The sequence below is a fragment of the Rhinolophus sinicus genome, linkage group LG15 (genome assembly GCF_036562045.2).
Source record: "Rhinolophus sinicus isolate RSC01 linkage group LG15, ASM3656204v1, whole genome shotgun sequence".
Taxonomy (NCBI): domain Eukaryota; kingdom Metazoa; phylum Chordata; class Mammalia; order Chiroptera; family Rhinolophidae; genus Rhinolophus; species Rhinolophus sinicus.
This window is the reverse complement of record NC_133764.1, coordinates 28,447,302-28,462,860: the sequence shown is the minus strand read 5'-3', so window position 1 is coordinate 28,462,860 and position 15,559 is coordinate 28,447,302. Positions and strand designations below refer to the sequence as shown.

General features: G+C 56.3%; 2 protein-coding genes across 6 annotated transcripts in view; both read left to right on the top strand.

The window, feature by feature from the left end:
- Positions 1 to 5,922, top strand: part of SCN4A (sodium voltage-gated channel alpha subunit 4) — a 43,714-nt gene extending 37,792 nt beyond the window's left edge. For all 4 annotated transcript variants that reach the window (XM_019733000.2, XM_074319683.1, XM_019733002.2 and 1 more), the window contains exons 21-25: positions 11 to 64; positions 321 to 458; positions 924 to 1,028; positions 1,619 to 1,889; positions 2,723 to 5,922. In XM_019733000.2, coding sequence (XP_019588559.2) covers positions 11 to 64; positions 321 to 458; positions 924 to 1,028; positions 1,619 to 1,889; positions 2,723 to 3,948 — 1,794 coding nt within the window. In that variant the 3' untranslated portion in view covers positions 3,949 to 5,922. The remainder of the gene's footprint in view (positions 1 to 10; positions 65 to 320; positions 459 to 923; positions 1,029 to 1,618; positions 1,890 to 2,722) is intronic.
- A 3,878-nt stretch (positions 5,923 to 9,800) lies between these two features.
- Positions 9,801 to 13,293, top strand: CD79B (CD79b molecule). 2 transcript variants are annotated; one of them, XM_019733003.2, is made up of 6 exons: positions 9,801 to 9,954; positions 10,604 to 10,651; positions 11,658 to 11,960; positions 12,179 to 12,297; positions 12,565 to 12,606; positions 12,720 to 13,293. In XM_019733003.2, exons 1-6 carry the CDS (start codon positions 9,888 to 9,890, stop codon positions 12,816 to 12,818), a joined length of 678 nt encoding a protein of 225 aa, XP_019588562.1. In that variant the 5' UTR covers positions 9,801 to 9,887; the 3' UTR covers positions 12,819 to 13,293. The 2 variants fall into 2 exon arrangements, with proteins under 2 accessions (XP_019588562.1, XP_019588564.1); XM_019733005.2 differs by having other exon boundaries at positions 9,810 to 9,954; positions 10,607 to 10,651.
- Positions 13,294 to 15,559: the final 2,266 nt, after the last annotated feature.

Sequence of the window (15,559 nt, the reverse complement as noted above, 5' to 3'; positions counted from 1 at the left end):
ACTCTCTCAGGCCACCTTCAAAGGCTGGATGGACATCATGTATGCAGCCGTGGACTCCCGGGAGGTGAGTGGCGGTTGCCGAGATGTGGCTGGTAAGCGAGCCAAGGGGGAGGACTCAGGCTGGAGGCACAGTGGCACCTTCTGCCCATCCCTGTCCCCCTCAGGCCACCTCCTCAGGAGCCCCTGAGCCCCGGGGGTGGAGAGGTCCACCTCTGGTCCCCAAGCCCCTCCTGCTCACAGTGGGATGAGGAGCACAGAGCAGCCAGCGTGTGCCCCTCAGCCTACACAGCGCACCCCGTCCTGTCTTGTGGCCCCTGCAGAAGGAGGAACAGCCACAATACGAGGTGAACCTCTACATGTACCTCTATTTCGTCATTTTCATCATCTTCGGGTCCTTCTTCACCCTCAATCTCTTCATCGGTGTCATCATCGACAACTTCAACCAGCAGAAAAAGAAGATGAGTACCCAGCCCCACCTCCCCTGGGTCTCCCCATGCCGGGCCCCTCCTCCCTTCCTTGGGTCACGAATCCCTTCATATTTCCAAAACACTGCCTCAGCGCTTACTTTGCTGTCATTGGCAGCATGCTTGAAGCAGCAAACCTGGGTGTAGATCCCATTGGGCAGTCCTGAACATGTGACTTGGCCTCCCTGAAGCTTGGTTTCCTTATCTATAAAATGAGGGTGATCCTACCTACCTCTCTGTGTCATTCTGAGGACCCAACAAGATACTGATTGAAAGTGGCCCAACACAGGCTGTGAGGAAGCACTGGTCCCCTTCTCTGGCCCCTCCTGGTCCCCTTTCCCCTTTCCACCCGGCCCCCCTGCTGGGGTAGGGGCTGCTTTAAGGATGGTGCCTGAGGAGGGAGGTCCTGGAGGCAGAGAAGGGGGCCTCCCCAACCTTACGGGCCCCATCTTACTATACTTTGGAGGGAAAGACATCTTCATGACAGAGGAACAGAAGAAATACTACAATGCCATGAAGAAGCTTGGCTCCAAGAAGCCTCAGAAGCCAATTCCTCGGCCCCAGGTACCAGCCCTCCGGGCCCCTCTCCTCACAGTCTGTACGAAGCTCCTGCCTGGGGGCGGGGGGAGGGGGACAAAACGCAGCCTGCACTCTGCCCACCAGACTGTGACCCTGGCGTGAGGCTGGATCCACCTGCCTGGAGTTTGCCTCTTTGTAACTGTACAAAGGCACTGGGTGCACAAGAGGCAGCTGCCTGCTAAACTCCAGGTGCTGGTTTACCCCTCACCTGGCCCAATAGTCCCCCAGTCTCCTCAGTTGGTGGCTTCTGTGGCAAGAGCTCCTAGAAGGGGGAGGAAGAGGATGGCCAGACACCCTCCTCAGTGAGCAATGGCTTTGGGGGAAGGGTAAGGGGCTGTTTGGGGAACTTGACATGAGGAAGGAAGGGTCTCAGAGTGAGGAAGGATGCCCATTCACCCCACAGAATGGTCTGGTCTGATGGGTCTGTCCTCCCTTTCCTGGCCAATGCCACCACAAGCCCTCACATCTCTCTCTCTCTCTCCATCCTGTGTCTTCTGCCTGTCTGTGTCCTGTGTGCTTGCCGACTACACCCATACCCACCCATGTGCATCTCTGCACTCCTTCCCGTGCTGCAGAACAAGATCCTGGGCAAGGTGTACGACTTTGTGACAAAGCAAATGTTCGACATCATGATCATGGTCCTCATCTGCCTCAACATGGTCACCATGATGGTGGAGACAGACGACCAGAGCCAGCTGAAGGTGGACATCCTGTACAACATCAACATGGTCTTTATCATCATCTTCACAGGAGAGTGTGTGCTCAAGATGCTGGCCCTGCGCCATTACTACTTCACTGTCGGATGGAACATTTTCGATTTTGTGGTTGTCATCCTGTCCATTGCAGGTGAGCAGGGCTGGGCCGGGTTGAGTCTTTCGGGAAGGTGGGTGCTCCTGTTGCCATGTACACACACCTGTTCGTGCACCTGGCATGCTCACACACATAGTCACACACACGCACATACAAGTGCACCTGGCATTCACACTTAATGCATAAATGCACAGAAGTGTGGGCTCGCAGGCCGCCTGTCATCTGCACACACGTGAATATACCTCCAGAAACATTCACCTGACCAATAGGTACACACTCAGGTGGCCATGTGCTCAGTGGAAAACATTAAGAAGACTGTTCCAGTAGCCACACACACTGGAGAAGTGCACAGACATGCATGTACTTATGATTGGAGGTAGCGACTATTTATTGAGCATTTACTATTTGCCTGACACTGCTATGCATTTGGTAAGCTTTAGCTCGCTAATTATTCATAACAACGCAGTGAGGCAGGTATCACCTCCATTTTACAGATGAGGAAACTGAGTTGGAAACCTTAAGTGACATGCCCAGAGTCACACACAGAGCTGTCCTCCCTCTCTCCCTCCCTCCCTTTCTCACTATGGCATCTACAAACAGCCTTGAGAATGGGCCTCACCCTAACCCCTCCAACTTCGGCACATCCCACCTCTGTCCAGCTGTGTCGGGGCAAAGATGTAGCCCCTGGTCCCCGAGACCCCTGGGAGAGCCTACTCTAGTGGGTGAGGCCACTGGGGCTAAGTCCCAAGGGTTGAGCTCGTATTACCCTTTCTTGGGGAAGAGCATACCAGGCCAGGCCCTCTTAAGCCCCACATGCCCCCCCACTCCCCCACTCTAGGGCAGCCATCCTCACTACTTCCTCCCTGCAGGCCTCGCACTCTCTGAGCTGATCCAGAAATACTTCGTGTCACCCACACTGTTCCGTGTTATCCGCTTGGCGCGGATCGGGCGTGTCCTGCGGCTTATTCGTGGAGCCAAAGGCATCCGGACGCTGCTCTTTGCTCTCATGATGTCTCTGCCTGCCCTCTTCAACATCGGCCTCCTCCTCTTCCTGGTTATGTTTATCTACTCCATCTTCGGCATGTCCAACTTCGCCTACGTCAAGAAGGAGTCAGGCATCGATGACATGTTCAACTTTGAGACCTTCGGCAACAGCATGATCTGCCTCTTTGAGATCACCACGTCCGCCGGCTGGGACGGGCTCCTCAACCCCATCCTCAACAGTGGGCCCCCTGACTGTGACCCCACCCTGGAGAACCCGGGCAGTCACGTCAAGGGCAACTGTGGCAACCCCTCCATCGGCATCTGCTTCTTCTGCAGCTACATCATCATCTCCTTCCTCATTGTGGTCAACATGTACATCGCCATCATCCTGGAGAACTTCAACGTGGCCACCGAGGAGAGCAGTGAGCCCCTCGGCGAGGATGACTTTGAGATGTTCTACGAGACGTGGGAGAAGTTCGACCCCGACGCCACGCAGTTCATCGCCTACGAACGCCTCTCTGACTTCGTGGACACCCTGCAGGTGCCGCTGAGGATCCCCAAGCCCAACAAGATCAAGCTCATCACGCTGGACTTGCCCATGGTGCCTGGTGACAAGATCCACTGCCTGGACATCCTCTTCGCCCTGACCAAGGAGGTCCTGGGCGACTCGGGGGAGATGGACGCCCTCAAGGAGACCATGGAGGAGAAGTTCATGGCTGCCAACCCCTCCAAGGTCTCCTATGAACCCATCACCACCACCCTCAAGAGGAAGCAAGAGGAGGTGTGCGCCATCAAGATCCAGAGGGCCTACCGCCGGCACCTGCTCCAGCGCTCGGTGAAGCAGGCGTCCTACATGTACCGCCACAGCCAGGACAACAGTGGGGACGGGGCCCCCGAGAAGGAGGGGCTGATCGCCAACGCCATGAGCAAGATGTACGGCCGCGAGAACGGGGACAGTGGTGTGCAGGACAAGGCTGAAGAAAGGAGCTTGACAGAGGACACTGGACCTGCTATGGCGCTCACGCACATCAGCCCCTCAGACACTGCCCGCCCTCCCGCCCCACCCCCGGGGCAGACAGTACGCCCGGGGGTCAAAGAGTCTCTGGTCTAGCAGGCAGCAGCGAGGTGAGCCTGGTAGAGCCCTGAAGTTCCCCCAAAGTTGCCCTCTCGCTGAGGTAGCAGGGCTTTGAGTCTGGAACTGATCCAGCTCCCTGCTGGGGACAGGATGTTACCATACTGGGGCTGACACCCAGGCTGGGGCACCTGCCTCCCCAGGCCATGGAAAATGGAAATTGCAATCTGAGGCTCCACACTGGGCCTGAGGCCCCTGCCTCCTGGATTTCACCTTCAAGTTGCTCTCACCTCCTCATGGGCCCTGCTGCCCCTCCTCTGGGCCCCAGGAGGAGGTCGCAAAATCAGAATGTCTGACCCCTACTTGGAGAGGAGCCAGCCTACAATGGAAGGATTGGCTGTCCTCCTGCCACCAGAGTCTTAAGGGCTGCTGGCCTCTCCCCAGGAAGTGGCTCAGGCCCCCCAGGCCCTCCTGGACAAAGATGTCTTAACCTCAGTGAAGCAGACACCTGACCCCAGGGCCTGCCAGCCCTCCCCAACTCTGGGATGCAGCTTCACCTGCCAGCTAGAGATTTCCCTGCAAAAGGGCAATGACACTGGTCTGAAATGAGTCCACCAGCCTCACTGGACACTGGATCCCGATGCATCTGGCTGGGGTTGTGACCCCGACACCATTTCCTGATGCGTCCACTCTCCAGGCCTCCACGCCCCTGGCTGGCCCCTGGGGGAAGAGCACGATTGCCTTTTTCTTAGGAAGCACAGATGGGGTACAGAGTATCGGTGCACTGGGGGCTCTTCTTGGCCTGAGTAACCAGACCTGGGGTGGGGTCAGGGACCCCAGCCCTCAGGAGGAAAAGTCTTGTTCTCCCCCTCTCTTCCTCATTCATCCTTGGTTCCCCCTCCTCAAAGTGATCCTCAGAATGTTAGGTTGAGTCCACATTAGAGATTCCCCACTGAGCCATACGTGGGCCCACCTGCTCAGGCCCAACCTTCCAACTTCCTGCTGCCTGGATAGTTGGGCGACACTCCTGCTGGCACGGCTGATCTGGGCATGGCAGTGCCAGGCCTCTGGTTCCCAGAGAACAGAGGCTGAGCTTGGGGTGAGAGACCTGCTCAGGGGTCACTGGATGTAGTCACTTGTGTGTGCACCTGTGTGTGCACTTGTGTGTGCACCTGTGTGTGTGTGTTCAGGTGTGTGAACCCCTGTGTCCCATGATGCCTGCATATGCTTGTATGTATGAGTATATTTGTGTAAATGTGTGTCAGTGTCCCCTGTAGTGTCTGCCTGCTGTGTGTGTGTCTTCTGTGCAGGCCTGTCCATGTGAGTGTGCCTGTGCTGTGAATGTGTGTACGAGTGTGAACATGTGTGGTAAAGTTGAGTCCCTGTTGGCCTTAGTTCCTCTTCTTTTTCTTCTTGTTTCTCGTGAACAGTTTGATTAAAACTCAGGAAGCAGCAAAACCTCCAAAACAACATGTGTGTGTGTGTTTGCGTGTGCACACACCCATAGGCCAGAGCCCCCCGTTCCATCTGCCCTGCTGTCTGGTCTCCTCACCACCCTGCCTGGGTGGCCCTCTCTCTCACTGCCCGTGACTCCACTCTCCTCCCTCCCGCTGGTTCTCTGCATCACACCATTGCCCCATCCTGCTCCCTGTCTCCTGCTGTGTCGTCTGTTGAAGGAGGCCTCACTCCTTCCATCTCTTCCTGTAGCAGTTGCGTCTCTTCCTTCAGAAGATTCACCCTACAGGGGGGCAGCTTCCTCCCTGACCAGCACCCTGCCCACTGCCTTGCCCTCCTTGGGCCCTGGACTGGCATGGCCCCAAGAGCCTCAGCATCTGTTGGACTGGATGTTCTTCACCAGACTGTCTCCAGCTTGTAAAGCCTCCCCCTGCCTGTGCCCCATCCCCACCTGCAGACCCACACCCATTTACAGCAGGTAGGAACTGGCCCAAGCCAGGCCCGCGGACAGGTTCCTTTGTACAGTTCTTATAATAAATCTCCCCCTGGTGCCTCTGACCTGTGGGCTTCTTCCTTCTGTGCCTCCGAGTATGGATGTCAATGGGGGATGAGGGTAGCAAGAAGTAAGGAGGGCTGGTGGGGATTCGAACGAAGTGGGGAAGACTTGGGGAGTTTCTTGAGCGGGGTTGGGGAGGGCAGGATAAGGAGGGCCCCAACTCCTTCCTCTGGCCCAGTCTGGCTCTCTCCTGCCCCCCTCCAAAAGTGGGCTTGGACTCCAGCCTCAGCCAGAGTCCAAGAGGCCAGACGAGGCCCGGAGTCACATCCCTCCTTTCTTAACAGGCAGCATCACGTGCTCTCCCCACCCACGACAGTGCCCAGGAAATAGGTATTGGAACCCTGCATCCCCAGGCCCTCCTCGCTGGAAGCCCCCTTCACTTCTCTGTGCCCCTGAGAGGCCCCAACTTTCCTGTGGGAAACATGGTGTGGCCCGTCCCTCTCCTCAGGAATACTATCCCCCCACCCCCAGGACCCTGTCTCTGACCCTTGACCTCAGAGAGCCTGCGACAAAAAGTAATGTTACGTAGTGAGTTTAGTCCATAATCCCAGTGGGTGAAATATAATTTTATGTATAATTTTGTTTCCTACAACTTGATTTCTGACTCCCAGGGCTGTGTTCCTCCAAACTAGGAAACAGCCTTTTTCAAGATTTCTGCACCCCCTTATCCTGTGTCCTGAGGTTACATGGCCCCCGCGGGAACTAGGGAGGGATACACACAGACTGCCTTAACATCCCTCAGCCACATCCCTAGCCGTGTCCCCCAGGGCCCTCTTCACCCGCTGAGGGGAGGAGTCCGACATCCTTGCAGGGATCTCTCAGTCCCCGCTCAGGTGCTGACCTCCCACCTTGAGATCGTGGCTTTTTCTCACTTTAAGTTTCTCCAAACCGCCCCTGGGAACTTCTTTGGCCCCAAGGACAGGAGAGCTTGCAGGGTGCTCCAGCCCAACTTTCCCCTGAGACTTGAAGGGCAGAAGAAAAAAGACAAAACACTAAGAAACATAGATAACAGAAGCCAATGCTTCAGAATCATTCCCTCACTCCCCAGTTAGCAATGCTACTCATCAGCTTGAGGGTGAGTTGTGTTTCCAGATACTTCACCAAGCCCTGCAGGTAATGGATTTCTTTCCAGGCTCACAACTGCCCTATGAAGAACATATTATTACGATGACTTCTATTTTACATAAACGAGGAAATCTGGTCTCTGAGAGGTTAAGAATGCATGTGTGAGGCAGGGAAATTCTGCTTTGTGAGACACTGTCCCTCCCACTGCAGGCCCTTTAGCGCCCCTGACCCATGAATGCCAGTAGCACCAATGTGTCCTTGTGACCTTCAAAATGGCCCTGGCGCATTTCCAAATACTGCCTGGGTGGAACAGGACCAGCCCTCGTTGAGACCCACCAGGTAACTTGAGGAAACGTTCTGGCTGGTACACAGCAGAGCCAGGATTCAAACCTGCATCCTTTTTAGCCAGTAGGCCTCCTCCCAGGAACAGAACCAACAGCCCAGGAATATAAACATCACCTGAGGTGGAGCCAGTAAGAGTGGATTGGGGGTGGAGCAGAGGTCTGAGCCGTTCTTTCCAAATGGAGCTTCTACCCTCTCCCATCCCTCCCAGGGTTGCTGGGGGTCCCTGCTGTCTTGCTTCCCCAAACACCTCTGCCCTTTGTCCCCTCTACCTACACCCCCATCTCTTGTTTTGATGCTGCCTTCCTGGAAAGGTGGAGTAGAGGCTGCCAGATGTCGGCGTGTGCAGCCCAGGGTAGCCAGGGGCAGAGGTGGGAGTGGGCTAAGGAGGCCTCATGTTCCGGGAAAGAAAAGGCGTCATGAATCCCGGACAGAGCTTGGTACTGTTGTCACCACAGAGGGAACAGCACGGCCCCAACTGTGACAAATAACCCTGCACTCGGTGGGGCCCTTCTACCCCCACCCACTCCTGAAAGCAGATCCCTGCCTGGCATGAATGAGAATGAGTCCAAAGGACACATCTGCGTCCCTTCCCTGTCCCCAGGGTGGGGGGGGGGGGGTTGTGTGTGTTTGGAGAATGCTAACTCCCCTCCCTAGCCTCCGTGCCCCCGTATTCACCTTGGGCCCCAGGACCAGCTTCCGAGCAGGCCCCGTGCCACACGGCCCAGGCAATACACCTGTGTGAGCGTACACGTGCACACATACACTTGTGTGCCCCAAGCCTTAGCCTTCCCCAATCTCCCAACTTTGGGGGGGGGACATGAACCCCAAAGCTAACCAAGGCCTAAATCGCCAAGAGGTACTTAGTTAAAGGAAGAGATCCCTAGATTTTTCCCTCATTCTGCTGGGGCATGTCCAAACACCCCCACCTGCACCCAGGGCCTGTGGTCCCCAAGCTGACCTCAGGTGATGTTTATAATCCTGGGCTGTTTGTTCTGTGAACTGAACATCTGACACCTTTTCAGGGAAATGTTTTTTCATTTGGAACATCTGGAAACTGCAAGAACATCTGGGGCTGCCGGGAACAAGCTGCTCCTTGGATGAAACCTTAACCCTCCTGTACCCGCTCTTTGCAGCAGTGGTCCTGACCTGCGCTCCTGTGGGACGGCCCCCACTGTGCCAGGTGAGGCCTATGCCCAGGGCAGAGGGGGCAACACCCAGACCTCTGCCTTCCTCACCACCAGCCCTGGCCTGGGAGACAGGACCATGTCTGCCTAAACCCAAACAGACCCACCAGCAGCACAGGCGGTTTGAAAATTGGAGGGTGGTAGGGAAAATGAGAGGTAGGCAGACGACACATAGAATTTAGCATCTTTCTTTCCCTCCTGGGGGTCAAAAGAATAGAGAGAGGGGAAAAGAGAGAGAGAAGAGGCTGCTAGGAAACCTAAAACTCAGAGTGGGCTCGGCTGCAGGGTTGAGGTATGCAAGCCTGCTATGTGCAGCTGTGCAGGTTGTGCACTGCACAAGGGCCCCACCACCACCACTAAGGGGCGAAGGTTGTGTCTGACCCAGGAGCAGGGGCACAAAGTTGAGCTTAGACAAGCTCCTGGTCACTATGTTTCCATCCACCCGGCTGACTGGTGAGATAAAGCCAAAGAGCCTTTTAGATTCAGAACTTGGAGGCTCCCCAACCCTAGCTTCCTGTCCCCCACCCAAAGACACTTAGAGCTATGGACACTTCAATGCCCTGGGAGTGCCCTGATTGCTGAGGTGATGGGTTTTCTCTAAGCCATCTCCACCCAAGGCCACCCCCCAACAGCTCCCAGCAAACTCCCACCAAGTGCGGGAGGGAGGCCTCTCACCAGGGCCTGGACCAAATCTTCTCCCAAGTGGCTGCCACACTTGACCTGCTCTTGCTCAAGAACCTCTGGGGCTCCCTTACTCCATAGGGTCAAATCTCCATCAACCCTTGACATGGCTGCCTGCACTCCAGACAAGAGGCTGTACTCTGGGGCCCCTCCAGGTGCCTGGCCTCAGCCCATAGCTGCCCCTCCCCCAAAGACCCCCCCACACACACCATCCTTCCTTGGTGTTCCTCTTCCTGCAGGGTGCAGGCTGGTCCAAGGCAGAGGGGCCATACTCAAGTTCGTCTACAGCACCTATGTGTATTCATTTAAGCACCTGCAAATCTAGCCTTGGGGATGAGAGGCTGGCAGGCCCCAGGGCATCAGTAGGGTGGGGATACATGGAGGAAAGCACAGGCTGCCCTGAGAGGACTCAGAGGTCTCTACCCCCCAGGGGTGTCCACCGTGGACCTGAACTGTGGTGCCTAAGCTGGGTGACTTTTGAGCCTCAGCAGCACAGCTGACAAAAGAGCCCGCCCTTCCCCAGGGTCCCTAGAGATCTGGTGCCTCCCCTGGGTCCTGATTTGCATGACAGGAAGGGGCCTGATGGGGAAGGGGCGGGGAGGGGACAGGCTACAGCCCAGACAGTTACACATTTTCCCCCCAGGAGCCTTGGTTGTCATCACGGGCTTGGGCTCAGAGACGGAGTGGTGACCATGGCCAGGCTGGCTTTGTCTCCTGTGCCCAGCAACTGGCTGGTGGTATTGCTGCTGCTTCTTTCAGGTACAGCCATTTGATGAGACCTGTCGGTTTCACTCTGTTTCTCTGTTTCCACTGGTTCTGTCTCTTGCTCTCTCCAGCCTCCTCCTGTCTCTCACACTTTCTACCTCCAGTCTCTCTCTGACTGCCCTGTTCTGTGGGTATCAACCATGCAAATGGGCTCAGGGATCTGAGGCCCCACCTCCTTTCCCACCTGGAAGTGTCAGGCTGAGCTAGGTATGAGGGGTTGGTGGCCCTGACCACGGAAGAGCCAGACCAGGGAGGAAGAGAGGAGAGAATGTGGTTCCCCCCCAAGCCCATGAGGGCACTACGTGGGGGAGGCATGGGACAGGGTGATCCCAGTCAGACCCTGGGACATACATGTTCCAGTAATGGTTTCTTCCGAAAGCTGGGAGAGTCCTCCAAGTGTGACTTCCTTCCTGTCTCATCCAGAGGCCTGCTCAAGGCAGAAGGGGGGTTGGGAGACAGATCTTCTAGGGACCCGTCCCAGTCCTGTCTCTCTAGAGCGGGGCTGGGAAGGGCTGAGGGGTCTAGAAGCTGCTGTCGGGGAGGAGAAAGTGGGTCTGGGAATGTGGAGGGAGGGTTGCTGGGGTAGAGCAGCCAGCTCTGCCGCGAGGTCCTGACCTTGCCCCGCCCACTTCCTCCCAACCAGCAGGTGAGCCGGCAGCCCAAACAGTGGACCAGTTCGTGGATTCTAAAGGTCAGCAACTTCCCCTGCCCTTTCTGGGGGTAAGGATGCCTGTGTCCACCACCAGTTCCTGTCCCTATGGTCGCCCTTGTGCTCTTGTCCCCCTGGGTCTCCCCACCCAGAACCCAAATCCCTAGGCCTCCTTAGGGTCTCCCTCTCCAAGGCCTGGCTCCAAGACCCCCACCTTCCCAATCCCTGCAGCTACCACCAGCACATTAGACACAAGTGCTCCAGTCCCAGCCACTGAGGGGTTGGGCTAACCCCCGCCCCCAGTCAGTCTGAGGTGGGACCAAAGAGAACCCAACCCCCTGAAGACTCAGGCCAAGTCTGTCAAGTTGGGGAGCTGGGCTCAGCCCCAGGAGGTACTCATAACCTTAGGGGCTCTGACAGGCTGCAGAGGCTCAGGGGTGACTAGGGGGCCACTTGCTGGGAACAGTGAGGCAAGAGGGAGGCTTCTTGGAGCAGGTGGGTGGGGAAAGCATGCCAAGCTGAGAAAGAAGATTTAGGAATAAAACATGGAGCAGGTCCACGCAGTGGCGGGGTGTACGGGGGTGAAGGAGGAAAGATGGGCAAGGGAGTGATGCAGAGGGCCCCAATTGCCAGGCTAAGGATTTGTGGAGAGCCCCTGAGGATTTCAGACTAGTGCAAGGCAGCCAGGGCAGGGAGAGGTGGCTGCACCAGATCAGATAGGAAGCTGTCCTCTGAGCCTCTAGGCTCTGGGGAATGAGGCCTGAATCAGGCTGCTATAATGGGACGGAGAGGAACTGGAAGGTTCCAGGGCCCTTCTAAAGGAAAATCAAATCTCAGGAAGGGGCAGGGTCTGGTGGTTTGGCCTGTGGCCTCTCACGTGGCTTGGCTCCCCCACACCTCTGCCTCATGATGGTCCCACACCCTGAGAAGCAAGGACAAACCAGGGGGCTGAGGCAGGGGTATTTGCCAGCAGGGCGGGGACCCATGGTTGGGCTGGCCATCAGGAAGACACTGAGAGGGATTTTGATTCTGGCCTTGGTGCCCACAGGAAGTGCTTGTTCCGAGATCTGGCAGTACCCACGTTTCATAGCCAAGAAACGCAACTCCATGGTGAAAATAATATGCGATGTAAGGATTTCAGGCGACGTGACCTGGTTCTGGAAACAGGATAAGGACTCAGATCTCAAGCCACTGCACCTGGAAGAGGGGCGCATCCTACAGAATCAGACCGGCTCTAATGCCACGCTCACCATTCAAGACATCCAGTTTCAGGACAACGGCGTCTACTACTGTCAGATCCAGTGCTCGAAAGGACTTCAGAGGGGCTGTGGCACCGAACTTCGAGTCTTGGGTGGGTTCGGGGCCTGCCCTCCAGCCAGGGAGGGGAGCGGGAGTGGATGGGGCCACAGGGTATTCATGGAGCCATCCACACCCCACCCCACCCCAGCCTGCCACCAGTGAGGGGGCCATGGCCCTAGACCACCCAAGAAAGCCGCTGAGAAGAACTTCCTCAGGCATGCAGGCCCAAGAGGGGGCTTAGCCTCACCCTCCCTGTCCCCCCCGCCCCAGGGTTCAGCACCTGGGCACAGCTGAAGCGGCGGAATACGCTGAAAGATGGCATCATCATGATCCAGACCCTACTCATCATCCTCTTCATCGTCGTGCCCATCTTCCTGCTGTTGGACAAGGTGACCTCGGGGGCAGGGCGGCAGCCACAGGGCAGGCCAGACACGAGCAGGGTCTCCACCTCCCCAGCCTCAGAGCCTGCCCATTGACTCCCTGTTCAATCACTCCTTCCTTCATTCAGTTGTCCTTGCAGAGCATACCTTACCCGCTAAGGCCTGACGCCTCCCCCCTGCCCCCAGGCCAGTCTCCCTGGCCCTCCCCGGCCTGGCCAGGCAGTGCATGGGGTAGGGGAAGCTAACATCTCTGCTCTCCATCTCTTGCCCCACCAGGATGACAGCAAGGCTGGAATGGAGGAAGATCACACCTACGAGGTAAGGAGCAGGGTGGACCCCACAGCTCTGAGGCCTGTGGGGACGGACAGCAGCAGCATCTGTTGGTGTGGTTGGGGAGTAATCAATGCCTGAGCTCCATTCCCTGTCTCTAGGGCCTGAACATTGACCAGACGGCCACCTACGAGGACATAGTGACTCTGCGGACTGGGGAGGTGAAGTGGTCAGTGGGTGAGCACCCAGGCCAGGAGTGAGAGGCCCGCCCTCCCCATGCCCCTGGGCACAGCCTGTTGTGCCCTCAGTGACTGCTTCAGAGCCACCTGGCTCCCAGTCCGTCCCCTTTGCCCTGGACCCCCTGTTGGCCTCCAAACCTGGCCCACTGGATCCGCCTGCCCCTCCAGCCCCTGGTCCCCAGCTCTTGCTAAAGGGACTGGAGTGGAAAGGCCACAGGGCAGTGATTTGGAGCAGGGAGTTCTCTGGGGATAGACTGGACCCAGCCTTCTGGGGTGCTATGTGGGGATCCACCCCACGTTCAAGACGGAGAAGGCAGAGACTTGTCTGGAACCTACAAAGGTTCCTGTGAAGCCTGGGAAGGGCCGTGGCCCTGCCCCCCTTGGCCACAGATGGGCCAGTGAGAAATTCATCCTTCTCCCCCCCTCTACCCCCTCAGGGGGGTCCTAGCCTTGAGCCCATTCTCCCATGGAATAAACAGTATGTCTTGAGAAACCACACCCAGGCTTGTGACATCTATGGGTATGGGGTGGATGTGAGTATCTGTTTGAGCACAAATGTTTGGGCACCTATGGGCCCGTGGGGAGTGGGAGGGGACAACGCCATGGGGCTCATGGACCTCTCCTGGGCTCACTTGCTACTTCTCTCTGAAGGTCCATTTGGAACCTGTAGTCATGTCTTCCTTTCTTCCCCTGCTCCGACCCTAGCTGGGCCCTGAAGGCGCTTACCCTCCCCCATCCATCCCAATCCTACTCTCTTTCAAGGTCCTCCACCTATGGGACGCCCTCGCGAAGCGCCCCAGTCCCTATTGGGACCCCAGCCTCTGCGGCTCTGGCTTAGCTATAGCCTTGCGCTGCTCTTGCTGGCCTTCTTCTCTAGTTAAACCAGAAGCTGCCTGAGGGCAGGGGTTCCCTTGCCTCTACTACACCTGCCAAGCCCTGGCCCCCACCAAGCCTGGAAGCTGTTGTTGTTTGACCCAAAGCCACATGAGAGACTCCTAAAGAGGGAGGTTTTGCGGTGGGAACTTTAGGAGATGATGGTCTTTAGTCAGGTGACCCCTTCACTTTCCAATCATCACATCAGAAGCCCCCTAGGGTTACAAGGTCACCACAAAATGGTCCCTAGGGCCCTACAAATTAGGGCCCCAACCTGCCAGCTGCTGGAGTGACTGGGAGCAGCTCACACCTGAGTGCTCAAGCGCAGTTCACCTCCTTGTGCAAAGCCAGGCTGTGCTCTACTTCCTGTTGACCTTGGGGGGACCCCCAAACACCTCTTTGCCATGCATGCTCTGGATTCAGGTGGGAGACATCTCTGCCCTCAGGGAGCTGCCAATTTAACTGGAGAGTGGAAGCCAACATGTGGGGACCAGTGAAAGCAACACCAGTTTTTACCAGCTTTCCCCTGGAACTCCAGGTAGGGTGGGTGGCTAAGTCACCCAGGCCTGGGATTTCAAGTCAATCTCTCCTTGTTCAGTGATGGCCCCTCGGAACCAGACTGGGCCAAGCCGGGCCAGGCCTGCTCTCTCCCTAGTCTCTGGGCTGCCAGAGGGAACTGGCTTGTTTTGGCATCTGCCTCCACTGAGCTGGAGCCCTTCCTCTCCTACTGCTTTGCATAGTGGCGCTAATTCTGTCCTGTTACCTCCACCAGGGACCATGGGCAACAGGGCTGGGTGTAGGAGAGAGTCTTCACTTCTCCCCCGAGCAGGGTCTCCCCCTGCTTGGGGCTGCCCTGAGGTGGGGGAGGCTTTGGCTTTACAGAAAGGCAACTTAATACCTTTGAATAACTGAGTTCCCCTAATGCAGAGACTCATTTGAGCAGCAAGGCCAGCCTCCTCCACCGTATAAAGGGAATTTGCCTCCATGGTTACAATCTAGAAGCCCTCTCTGGTCTTTCTTTTCTTTTTAGGGTGTTATGTCTGTCTCATGGGTCCCTGGGCCCCAGAATTGACTTAGGTGGTAGAAACAAAGCTCGGTGATGCTGATGAGGATGATGAATATCTCAGGTCTCATTTGCTTTATCTGTAAAATGGGAATCATAAAACCTGTCTGAGGGAAGGGAGTTGAACCAGATGCTGGTTTTTTTGGTTTGTTTTTTAATTATCATACAGTAAAATTGACTTTGTTTTCTTTTGGTGTATAGTTTGATGAATTCTGGCACGTGTACAGTTTTGTAGAACCGCTATCACAGTCAAGATACAGGACAGAAGCCAAAATTTTTTACTGGGCCCCTCAAATATCTATTTATTGAGCAACTCTGAATGCCAATAAAATTGTATTGAGCATCTCTGTATTCATTTCCATGATCTTGCGTAAGCCCCAGCATACCCAGAAGGGGTACCCTCTCTGCCAAGGTTTTCCATTGTTCTCAAGTCCCAAAGCCTCAAAGACCCCACTCCTTCCTAACAGTCCTGCTGTCTGCCAATGACGTCCTCCGGGAGTCCAGCTCTGGGCCGCTGTTCAGCCCTCCCCTTCCCCAGAATGCAGCCGAGGCCCCTTGGTGGGCTCATGCCCCACTACCCACTGGGGGAATCCAGCCCAGTCCCTCGGGGCCTGGGTGTAAGCACAGGCTGCTTCCTCCTCTGTTCTAGCTTGACTTCCGGCCCTCTCACTGCAGGTGCTGCTAAGCCTGGGGTGCTCTGACACTGGGGTTTGGGTGTTTTTCCAGCAGATTGGAGATGAGAGAAAAACAAACCAAAACGCGAAAAGTTGCTCTGTTTGGGTGTCCCTGGCAGGTGGTGTTCATTCTTTAGCAGTTGTCCAACCTG